The sequence below is a fragment of the Opisthocomus hoazin genome, chromosome 8 (assembly GCF_030867145.1).
Source record: "Opisthocomus hoazin isolate bOpiHoa1 chromosome 8, bOpiHoa1.hap1, whole genome shotgun sequence".
In the NCBI taxonomy this organism is placed as follows: Eukaryota; Metazoa; Chordata; class Aves; order Opisthocomiformes; family Opisthocomidae; genus Opisthocomus; species Opisthocomus hoazin.
Window position 1 is genome coordinate 36,304,260 of NC_134421.1, and position 12,272 is coordinate 36,316,531.

General features: G+C 46.2%; 1 protein-coding gene across 1 annotated transcript; it reads left to right on the forward strand.

The window, feature by feature from the left end:
- The first annotated feature begins 5,922 nt into the window (after window positions 1-5,922).
- AVPR1A (arginine vasopressin receptor 1A) lies at window positions 5,923-10,871 on the forward strand. Its single transcript, XM_075429107.1, has 2 exons — window positions 5,923-6,940; window positions 8,312-10,871. The coding sequence occupies exons 1-2, from the start codon at window positions 5,923-5,925 to the stop codon at window positions 8,593-8,595; spliced, it is 1,302 nt and encodes a 433-aa protein (XP_075285222.1). The 3' UTR covers window positions 8,596-10,871.
- Window positions 10,872-12,272: the final 1,401 nt, after the last annotated feature.

The following is a 12,272-nucleotide window of genomic DNA, read 5'->3' on the forward strand; positions in this document are numbered from 1 at the left end:
GGATAAAACGACTGTGGTGTTAGCACCCTGAGCTACCAAGCTTGTGAGAATGCTGTTGCCACAATATTTCCAGTATAGATTATTTGTGTGCTGTTTTCTTTACATTGATGGTTGCATCAGTATTCTGCATCAATCACCAATGTTCTGTATCAGCAGACTCTTCAAAATGATCACCATGAAAATACTGACATACGTGGTTTCAAAGCCAGTTAATTTTAAAATTATTTAGAATGTGTTTCTTAGGGATAGCTACTAAAATAATTTTTGTCATAATCAGAAGTATTACTCCCTTTATTCGGTAAATGTTAAGTTGCTCTGTCTTTCAATTAGAATTACGAAGCAGTAATACTCTGCCAGCGTGTTCTCAAATACAGTAAGCTTTCAGTTCTTGGCACCGTTCTGGATACAGGAGGCAATTTTGCACAACGACTAGCTTTTACACGGATATCTTGGACCATTTCCTAGAATCAGCTGACAGTGTCATTGTCTGTTGCAGTTAAATCCCTCAGAAAAATTGTCATGCGCAGATTGTCTGTATTCCTTCTGACAGCTTTCAGTGCCTGAAGAGAACCTTTACCAATGTTAAACATTTTTGTAAGAGAGTCACATCTCACCATGTCAAGTGTTTTCTAAGAAGAAATCACATAAATAACTGTAAGTGTTCATTTCACCTCCTTTTTACTGATTACTCTTGCCACCAAACTTTATAAAATATTTGCCTTTAGTTTGGCTTACTCTATGTCAACTAGGAGACAACACAAAAATCATTATTAAATTGCCCTTAGATGAACAAATACTTGTAAGAGGCATAAGGAAGCAGAAGGTAGGTGTTAACATGGTGATGTAAACAGTAGGTTACAGAGGGAATGAAACTCTAGATAGGAGTAATTTAAAAATTAGCTCAAGGCATACTAAAGATCTCCAATGAGAGCTTTCAATGTATCTGAAACAAGAGAACTGAGAGATACAACTACCGATTATGTGCTTAAAGCAAAAACACTGACGCAGTATCTGTAGAAGTGCAAAATGTGTATTAAGCCTCTTTCAGGTCTCAACAGCCTGAGGTTACACCATTTCAGAAGCTAGATACAACATGAGGAAGCTCAGGTCTAAATTCTTCCTTTTCTGTCAACAACAGCATTGAATGAATCTGTGGATTTATGCCCCAACGATTTTAATTCCTCACATTAAAGGAGATTGCTGGCTGAGGCTCTAGTTAAACTCTCTCGGACAGATTTTATTGTGCCTTGGACGGGCTGAAAGTCTGAACAACGCGACGCAACAGGGAAAGGCAGGAGCTTTCACCATGGCTTTTGGTACGTTCCTTGCACAAAGTCATAAACGTGCAAAGGCCCATTGTCCCTCTAAAGGCCCATTTCTTTTGCTGCCTTGAAATCCAGACGGGCTGGGAAGCTGCTGTGTTAGCATTTCTGCAAGGGAATGGTTGAACTCTCTGACTCCCAAAGGCCCTGATTGCTATCAGCCAGGTCAGGGAGGATGCAATGAAGGAGAAGGAGGGCAGCATGCTGCTGCTTCTGGTGACATTTAGCTGTATGGGCAGCTCTGCGACACTGCTTTAAATCGCACACTCAACCTCCAGTATGGAAAGAAAGAAACGCAGTAAGGCAGGGATGGTCAGATACAATTTCCTATGTGAAAATATACGAGAGTCTGGATCTGGGTGTGGTTTCATTTAATAAGCAAAGGAAAATTTGGAGCATAATCTCAAGAGCCTGTGTTTCCCGGCCACTTCTAGACACTTCCAGACAATGAACTGGGGTTTTGCAAACCGAATCCTGAGGGCTAATCCTGAAGGCCTGTCTCCTATGACGGGTTTCTTAATTCCATGTTTTACACAGTAGGAGTTTCCCCTCAGTCTTACTCATTTCTTGGTCTTGTACTACAGCCTTTTCAGAACCTTGAATTCAGATCCGTAATCTGGTTTGAGTGTGGTTTGGGGGCAATTCTCCGCTTAGCTTTGCACTGGTAGCCAAAAAGCTAGACCAATACATGTTGTAAACAACAGGCATATTTTTTTTTCCGGAGGCTGCGCTGAGTCCCAGAGGTCCTCCTGCCTGCCTTTGGGTGACTTTTCCTCCCCAGGGATGGTAAATGGATGGGGTACTTGCTTGCCTCCCTGGTGCCCCCAGCTTTCAGCAGTCCCTCACTCTGCGCAAGGGCTTTCTCTCATACTTGGTTCCCATAGCTGTGATTTGAAAGGTTAGGATCTGTAGTAGTTAAGTCTTGTGGCTCTGGGAAGGGCTATCAAACTTACTAAATACTGTATGTGGAAGGCAGCAGTACAGATACTTCAAACTGGGAGACGGATCACAGGAAACAACTGTTCGTATCTGTATAGATGGTTTATATGCTATTTAACAAGACAGCTGAATCCTCTGCAAATAAACAGGCCTCCTTTTTTAGCAGTTCTTTAACCCTCATCCTGCATGAGGAATTTATTTGATAAAAAATCCTGACCTTCTTTTTTGCTTATATTGCTTTTTTGCAACTCTTAACGACTAGAGCAACTTTTCACAAAACCTGGCAGACAATCGTATTTTGACTACGAGTAGCTACAATTCAAAACTGTCAGTTTTCTTGAAGAAGATTATGCTGAAAGCCCCTTACTTTTTGGTGAAAAGTGATCTTGCAGAATACAAATCATCATCAGTTTCCCAAGATTAAAATCCTGAGCCTTTGACTTGCTCAAAGCATTTCTTTAGCCGTGGAAGAAGAGACTAAGATGGTCTAAAGGCAGCAAAAGTCACCACCGCAACAGCAAGGGCTGAACAGGAAACAGCTGCATCTGGCAACAAACCAGGTCGTGTTCCAACTAGGTTTTTGAGTATTTTCCAGAAGCCATTCAGTCATCAATGAATTCAACATACAGAAAGATCTCTGGCAACCATTAAACACTTTTACAGAAACCTGTATGGCAGCAGAGAATATGCTAGAAACCCTCGCTGTCCTTAGACATTTTTATAGAAAGCTGCACGCCTAGACAGAAAAAATGAAGGCTTCTTGTAACAGCAAGTTCAATTTTCTTTACTAAGACTTCAGCTCCAAACTGAGTTCCAGATGAATCACAAGGCAAAGATATCTGTTTTCTCTAGCAGCCTTCCTAGTGACAATTTTTCTCTCTACAAGGGTATTCCACAACTTTTCTGCTGCTTTTTCCCCAGGCTGCTCTCCATGTTACAGCTTTCTGTGGGAAGAGGAACCCTCTCTGTTGTTGGTCAGATAGGAGAGCATTACTTGTTCAGCTTCATACAGGACACCTACTTGGAAAACCGAAAACTATACAGATTAATTTGAACAACAGCATCTTATCTAAGGCTTTCCCTGCCTGCACACTGATACTGTTAGAATTAAGCAAACAAGTTCAGACTAGATGCTGATTAAATAGTGTAGAAACCTCAGGAGCCCTGGATTTACTTAATATCTAGAGCAGGAGGACATTTTTGGAGTACTAAACAAAAATAAAACTACCCACTGAATTACCTGGGTCTGTTGAAAGCAACACATTTCCAACAGCCTGGATATATCTTCTAAAAAACACCAATATTGACTAAATTTGGGAACAGAAAAAAAAAAAGGCATAAAGACGAGCCCTAGGTTACTTCTGTCTGATGGAGTACAGTGCAGCAAAATCGGTATCAATTTCATGCTTAACCTTGCGCGTAATCACGTGGTGCAGCCTCGTGCAATGACGGTGAGGCAAGTTTCCAGCCCTTTGCTCTGGAACCATTCTTACCAACACTATTCAGAGGAACTGCGTATGAGGTGATGAGGGCTTCACAAACTCTCAGTACTCTGAACTAGCACAGTCACCCTCATCTTACTGTCTGGCTGATATAAATCTGTCTTTCTTACGCCTGAAATTTTTGCCTCTTCTATTAATGGAATGACATACCCAGCAGTGAATAGAGCTTTATGATCCTTACGTGGTTTGCACTGCAGAAATCCTGTTAGAAGAGTTTCCTGAGAAGCACCGTTCATTTACACAGCGTTCAGCTCCAGTAAAGCACATCAGAGAGACAGGCAAGGAATTCTTCTCATGGCACGGTACGGTGCTTCGGGTGTGAATGAGGCCTTGGTGGCTGTGCAGTATTGTGAGATTCATGATATGCGGCTTTAATTTCCCTCTCTATTTGACCTGAAACCTATAGTCACACACACTGGTGTGTTGTGTGCTTCATATGGTTTCCTTGGCCTAATACTACCCATAGCTAAGGTGACACCATGGATCTGCTCTTGAACGGTTGGGACACTGTGTGTGTGTGTGTGTGCGTGCGCGTGTGCATGAATGAGAGTATGACTTACCAAGTTTTCGACGCCACAAAGCTTTAATTTCTTGCTAATACCTTCAGTAACATCCACAACCTAAGCTGTGAATGACACATTGAACTGTTCATAAAAATCAGGCTTTGGAACAAAGGCGCCTTTAAAGAAGTAAATTTACTGGAAACTCAGGACAGCCACCATTTTTTGTCTGTATTCCAGGTTTTGGGGGTGTTTTGCAGCATTTTACAGAAAAGCTGATGCAAATTATTGGCACTGCTGGAGCAGGTGTCCTCGTAGACCGCTGCCACTGACCCCCAAGCAAAGGCAGGGCAGCGGCAGGCTGGCACGGGTGCACGTACCCCCTCACAGGCGAGCAAGCCCAGAAAAAGGCAAAAAGCATGGGGTAAAGTCTTGCACGGTTCCAGCACGTTCGGAAGCGCACCATCTTCTGGTATTTTAAGCTGGAGGAAACTTCTGGAGTGAAAACTTTTGGAAACATCTTTTTAATCAAAGAAGTAGTATTTAGTCTTTAATTCTTCACCCTTTTTCCTTCTCCCTGTAAAACCAGTAGGAAAAACTCCACATACTTTTTGCAACTAAATTTAACAGCAATCACGTATGAGCAGACCCAGAGAGTTTTATTAAAAACAAAGCGGGATTGGCATCTATGTAACATTTCTTTGTTGTGATCTTATGCGTTTTTGTGGGACCAAAGGAAATGGTTTCTAAACGAAGGGTCGAATCCAGGTTCCAGTGAAATTAGGGTGTAAATCCACACTCCTGGCAACAGGACCAGTATTTGCACCAAGTCCACTCTACCAAGAGGAAGTAAACACATCAGCTCAAACACATTTAAATCTGAGATTTAACGACCCACTGCCAGGGTTGTTAAATCAGAGATTTTGATTGCAGTTGCAGAAACGTAATTTTTAGACCTGGATGTGAATGTCTGGAGGACATTTGTTGTCCTAGATGGTCTCCCAAGACGTTTAAAAGCATCAGGTTTAGCGGCTGGCTTTGAAACTCACTGCTAATTTTTCCAATAAATTTTTTTCTAATGGTTTTTTTTTTGTTTGTTTGTTTGTTTTTTTTGGTGCTGGGGTTTACCCCAGCACGGCGGCGAAACGGCGGAGGCCCGGCGGGGCTCTCCCTCCGCGCCGAGCCAGCGCTCCCCCCCCGCCAGCCCCTTCCTCCCGCTCGGGGAGCAGCGGGCTCGGGGTGCCGCGGGCCGACCCCGACGGGGCTCCGCCTGCTCCGCCTGGTTACCGCGACGCTTTCGGTCTCGGTGAAACTTTCAGTCGCCGCTTTGCGGGGCCATGAGGCAGCCCTCCTCTCCAAAGCCACAGCGGCTCCAGCCGCCCGTCGTCCCCCCCCCCCCCCCTCCGGAGCCGCGCTTCTCGGGACGGGCCTGCCGGGCGGGCGGGAGCGCGGCGCGGACGGGGCGGCGGCAGCCGGGGGAGGAGGGGGCTGGCGCCGGGCAGCAGCCACTGGTACGGCCGCTCCCCCCCCCCCGCCTCGCCTCGCCTCCCACGGCGGGGCATAAAGGCACCTGGCCCGGCGCTCCGCCCCGCCGGAGCCGGGAGGCGGCGGGCAGCGGCCGAGCGGGGCCGGGCCGGGCCCCGCCGCGCAGCCCCCTCCATGCGCCTCGCCGGCGGCGCCGGCTCCCCCCGGGCCGCGCTTTCGCCCGGGAATGGCAGCCGGTGGCGGGCGGCGGAGCCAGGCGGCGGCGGCGACGGCGGGAGCAGCCCGAGCCCCGAGGCGTGGTCGGGGTCGCCCAACGGCAGCCTGGGCGGCTGGGACCCCTTCGGGCGGGACGAGGAGCTGGCGAAGCTGGAGATCGCCGTGCTGGCCGTCACCTTCGCCGTGGCGGTGGCGGGCAACGGCAGCGTGCTGCTGGCCCTGCGGCGGACGCCGCGGAAGGCGTCCCGCATGCACCTCTTCATCCGCCACCTCAGCCTGGCCGACCTGGTGGTGGCCTTCTTCCAGGTGCTGCCCCAGCTCTGCTGGGAGGTGACCCACCGCTTCCACGGCCCCGACGGGCTCTGCCGCGTCGTCAAGCACCTCCAGGTCTTCGGCATGTTCGCCTCGGCGTACATGCTGGTGGCCATGACCGCCGACCGCTACATCGCCGTCTGCCACCCGCTGAAGACGCTGCAGCAGCCGACCAAGCGCTCCCGCGGGATGATCGCGGCGGCCTGGGCGCTCAGCCTGCTGCTCAGCACCCCGCAGTACTTCATCTTCTCCCTCAGCGAGGTGGAGCGCGGCTCGCGGGTCTACGACTGCTGGGCGCACTTCATCATGCCCTGGGGACCCCGCGCCTACGTCACCTGGATCACCGGCGGCATCTTCGTCGCCCCCGTCCTCATCCTCGTCACCTGCTACGGCTTCATCTGCTACCACATCTGGCGCAACGTCCGCGGCAAGACGCGCCCCGGGGAGGCGGCGGCGGGCGGGGGGCGGCGGGCGGGCGGCGGGGGGGGCGGGCGGCGGGGGCTGCCGCTCGCCCCCTGTGTCAGCAGCGTCAAGACCATCTCCCGCGCCAAGATCCGCACCGTCAAGATGACCTTCGTCATCGTCTCGGCGTACGTCGTCTGCTGGGCGCCCTTCTTCACCATCCAGATGTGGTCCGTCTGGGACCAGCGCTTCTCATGGGTCGGTAGGTAGCGGGGCGGGCACCCGGGCAATCTGAACCGGCAAGGCTTTCTTCCATGTGACGCTGCCGGTTGGTAAAACTTTGGAAGCCTTTCGTGTTATTGCCAGGCATACACGCACGCAGGTCACGAGTGATTGTGTGAGCGGGGAACTTACTGCGCCGTGTGTGTGCGCCTTCCCCGCAGCCCGGCAGCGCAGACCCCCAGCCCGGCGGTCACCCCCGGGCAGCTCCCTCAGCCAGCCACCACCTCTCAGGGAACGGCGGCGGTTCAGCGCTTTGGAGGTGCCTGTCCCTCCGGTTCAGGGGTTTGGAGGTGCCTGTCCCTCCATTGAGTCTGGCTGAAAATATTTGAGGAGTTTAAAAGTTGTTGTGTAGGGAATGACAGGCAACAGAGTAACACGTACCCTGTTTCCTCACAACGGGAAAGCAGCGAATCAAAATGTTGGAATGCATAATTTCTTTATTTTTTTTTTTAAATCCCAAAATTATCACTTACTGTAGTGAGATCATTGATTGCCCCTAATACAGGACTAAAGCCAAGCCTAAAATGCAGGTCTCTACAGAGAAATAAAGGCTTGCAGTACACAGATTTTTCTTTTTTTACTTCAAAAGAAATGCAAACCTAATTGAACAGATGGGTGTTTAGTAGGTTTGTTTGAAGAGGTTCTTTAAATCTTACAGAACTGCGTAACGCAGCAATTATACTTCTCTAGAGGTTCAATATTTACAAAGAAAGCTCGCTACTAATTGATTAGACTAAATATACATTTAGATTTAACTAATTATTGGAGGTAGAAGACCATAACTGTTTCATGGCATAGTGCTAGCTTCATTTTTTTCCTTAAGTAAAATTTGTTCAACCTCTCAAATCCAGATTTGATTCACAGGCCAGTAGTTACTTGAGCATTCAACACTTTTCAGCATGCAAGTGTATACAGCAAAATTCAGTATTGCTGAAAGCGGTGGGAAATCAGTGAGAATTTTGCCATTGCCTCCCAGGGTTAACAATTTTTAAAACAAAAGTCTGAATAAAAACTGTTCAGTACTTAAAGCAGGAGCTTGTCAACACACGGATAATCATCAGTGGAAACGGGACTAAGGAGTTATTTGGGACAGATTGCCCCATAACTTCCTCGGTCACAGCTTTTTGAAATGTGTTAAGACAAACTCCCCTCAACTTCAATGGCAGCCTTACATAAATAAGAGCTTTCCTTACTACATCCTCATTATTCCTTTCAAACGCTGCTGCTCAACTTTCAAAGCTAGAATTATTGAGTAACTGAAAAAAAAAAAACCCAACAGTTAATGAAGCAACTGACTCAATGGTGCAAATGTTCTTGTGATGGTTAAACTGCTTTCTTCCCCCCTGCCCAGACTCTGAGAACACTGCAACTACTGTCACGGCTCTGTTGGCCAGCCTGAACAGTTGCTGCAACCCGTGGATCTACATGTTCTTCAGCGGGCACCTCCTGCAAGACTGCATACAGAGCTTCCCTTGCTGCCAAAAAATAAAGCAGACGCTGAGTAAAGAAGATTCAAACAGCAACAGCAGGCGACAGACTTCTTTTACCAACAACAGAAGCCCAACCCACAGCTTGAACACCTGGAGAGAGTCGCCCCACTCCAAATCGACCAGCTTCATCCCCATTCCAACCTGAGACAGGCCCCGGGGCAGGCAGGGCTTGCGGCCCCGGAGCAGCGCTAGGGAAGGTTACAGCATGGCACTTTGCGATGGTCAAGGGCACCAGTCACGGTAACAAGGAATGACCAAGACGGCCGTAAGACAAAACATGTCACATTGCTCGATAAGCTGTTCTGCAGCGTGTCGGTTATTTTCTGAAAGGTATTTAGGGCTTGGGCAACAGATCAGGAAGGCATGACAACAATAAAGCTATTATTTTCCTAAACAGAATTTATTATTTTAATTTTTTTGTTTGTTTCTTAAGTACTAAGCGCACTGTTTGCTTGTTGTTCAAAGCAGTAAAAATAGTGGAGCTGGCATGCATTGGGGTAACTCCGCTCGCTAGTGTTAATGCCTAAAACTTCTCATGAGTGTCCGATGAAGTCACAGGCAAAGAAGATGGTATGAGCAAGATCACAATTTAGTCTTAAACACAAGAAGAGTTAGGAGAAAGTCCTCACTGTCCAGATCAGGAACATGGTTAGACAATCTCTGAGTTACTGGGAATTTAATTGATCATACTGCTTTATCTTGCAAAGGTCTAGCAATTCCCATCTAATGAGATTTAACAGCCCTTGTGAAGGCAAATCCTTCAGTGCTATCGATGTCTGTATGCGCACTGTGGGGTTTCTTTTTTAGGGTGGCAATTCCTCTTCGTGTTGGTGGAAGTTATACTGCATATTTTTTTTGTTTAAAAAAAATACATTGATCGGTAAGTATGGTAAGCTATGACTAGCTCAGCACTGTTGCAAACAGATACACCAAGAAAACCCATCACGACTGCCAGAACCACTTGCTTTATGGGTAAGAATTGCATCTTTTCTTTTTCCTGCACAAAGATGGGATCTCTTTGAGCAGTAGAGCTACCCGTCTACTCCTGAGCTCTCTGGATCCCAAAATCCAGGCGTTCCCCTGGCACTGTGCAGGACTTCTGTTGCAGTCTCAGCCGGCTCTCTGGAGCAGTGGGACATGTGCAAGGCTGCAGAACACGCATGCTCGTATTTGCAAGGGGCAACCTCAGCAGCAGGTTTCTCTTTCGCAACAAAAGAACGAGATGATTGCTTTCCTAACTGCTTGAGGAGAGAAAAAAATAGGGCCACAACTGTGACCTTCACTGAGGATGGTGCTGGCCCCATGCCTCTCGCAATTTCCGGCAGCAGAAATTAATAGAACTAGGTGCCAGATGAGACCATATTCAACCTGCTGCCCACTCTGGGAGCTCCCAGATGTATCGCTGACTATTCCGAGCAAAGAATAGGGAAGAGTATAGCTCAAAAAAAAAAATACTTGTGTTATATTGTCACTGAAAGAAATCTGAACTCTGCTCCTACATTTCTTGTTACCATTTTCTGCTCTTCAGGAGAGCAATCTGGTCCAATGCTTTGTTGTTGTTGTTTTTTTCCAAAACACTAGAAGCCAAAGGACAGCATGGTGGAATGGCTGATATTTAACAGACTATCTTTTCGACCGCCTTCAGTACACAGATGTGACTACAGCTCTCAGCAGTTACGAATGAAGGTTTTGTGAACCTGAAGTTGTACTTTAGTCCAAAAAAACGCATGCTGTGGCGTTGGGTGTGTGTGTATTTGTGCACCTTGTATGTACTGCATATATTTTGCAAGTAGGTAATTCACAGTTACTGAAATTGCAAATGTTTGAAGTTAAGTACAGTATCCTTTGCCTAGTTTTCTATTTGTGTTACTACTTTCTTTGTACATTAAATATATATTAAAAAGCAATTAGCTGTACTAACAGAATTTTCATCTTAATGGAATTGAATTATTTTTCTATTACACTTTATATTCAAACAGAGAAGACAACAAGAAAACAAATGTAGAATAATGTTGGTTATAAAACTTAGCTGGGTAATGACTAATATATTAAAAAAAGTAAACAGACTCAAAATTATCATTTTCAGTTTCTTCCAAATGTATTACAAAATCTAGGCTTACATTTGGGAGTTGTCAGCATAAATGTACCCTGTGAGAGTTCTACAGTTTCTGTAATTAAATTGATGACACTATTTAGTGGTATTTGGATTCTAGGCATTTTTTGCAAATACCGAGTTTTGCTTTTTCATGTAATTGTAAGGTTGGAAGATACAGCCCTTATTTTTTGATTGTTTGTCTGTGGAGATTTTTTTTTTTTTTAACAGGTGCTTTGGGTTATCCTGAGGGCACACTAATGAAAACAGAAGGAAATAAGAAATTGTGAAACCATTGCATGTTCGAAGCATGGAAACTTTCTCTAATAAACCTGTATATTTGTTTGATGAGAAGCATTCTGTTTCTTTCACTTGAGTAGATTTTGCAGGGCCAGAAACATGTTTGGTGTCACTCCATATATTTCACAAAATGTAAAATTTCTTTGCTAATTTTAATGACTTGTTTCCATGAAAAGCTTTAAGGAGTGAACAAAGCTAAAATGTTTTTCTGTTGCACGTAGTGCATGAAGGACACATGTCCAAAGAAAGAACGTGCAGTCAGCTTTCCACTATATGCTGCTCATGTTGAAAGATGTAATATAGCACTTGTGCACATTCTAGAGGGGTTATTTTGATATTTTTGTTTTAATATGGGGGAACAAAATGTTTAGCTTCTAATGTAAAGCACAATTGAATGGATGACCCTGCACTCTGTGCTGGTGTTACCAGACTTGCAGCATTTTAAAGACAATTGGATGGCAGAAGTGAAGCACATGTGATGACGGAGAAGATAGATATTTTTTTTCTTTTATATAAGAAAGATAAGTTGCCCAAAATCTTTTTTTCGTTCATTTACATTTGAATTTGTAGGTAATCATTCTGTTGGTTCAGAGAAAAGAAGGATTGGGGTTTTTTCTGTATCACCCCGTGAAGATGAAAATCTGCAAGAAGACGCAAGTTCATGTGTGCCCAATCCTGCAAAGAGAAAGGTTTTGTCTGCAGCAAATCTTGCGGCCAGTTGCAGATTTTCCAGACTGAAAGACCTTATTAAAGTGCACACGTGCTCCTTCCCAATTCGTGCCTGTGGAAACCGGGGCAGAAGAAGGAAAGGAGCTGCAGAGGTGGACGTCATCCTGGGGCAGGTACTGGTGACCAGCCTTGGGAAGTGAACCCACCTCTCACAGTAGCACTACCGCTGAAATACAGAGTTACCTGCTGTGTAGTAGAAGCTCTTACAGAGTTGTCCTAGACCGAGTTCCCTGCCTACAGAAAGGACTAATTAAATACAGCGTCCTCTTCTAGAAAGTGTCTGCATGAGTTTCAGGTGTACCGTCCCTGCTGTGCAGGATGTTGGACGACCGGGGAGGCAGACAGGAGTTGATGTGCTTAAACACTAGTTTGGAGTTTTAGGTATTGTCATAAGATAGTTGTCGGTGTTTTTCTTTAGGAGTGGGATTTACTGGAAGATGTAGCACTTGCTACTTGGGTAAAGGAATTACAGGGTGTATAAACGAACAGGTTTCAAGGTCCAGGAATAGATCGCAGCTGGTCCGTAGGGACCAGTCCTGGCTGGTTCATGTAACAGTCCCTCACATAGGAGTAGGTCCGACTAGTCCTGAAAAAGGCAGGGAAGTGTTGGAGGTGATGCAAGTCACGCAGAATGGCTTGTGCAGGTACGTAAAAAGCAAGCCAACAGCAATCAGCCACGACTAGTCCCTGCCGAGCTTCTT

Coding starts and splice junctions, on each gene's coding strand:
- AVPR1A (XM_075429107.1), top strand. CDS start 5,923: ATGCGCCTCGCCGGCGGCGCCGGCTCCCCCCGGGCCGCGCTTTCGCCC. Junction 6,941..8,311: donor CCAGCGCTTCTCATGGGTCG/GTAGGTAGCGGG, acceptor CCCCCTGCCCAG/ACTCTGAGAACACTGCAACT.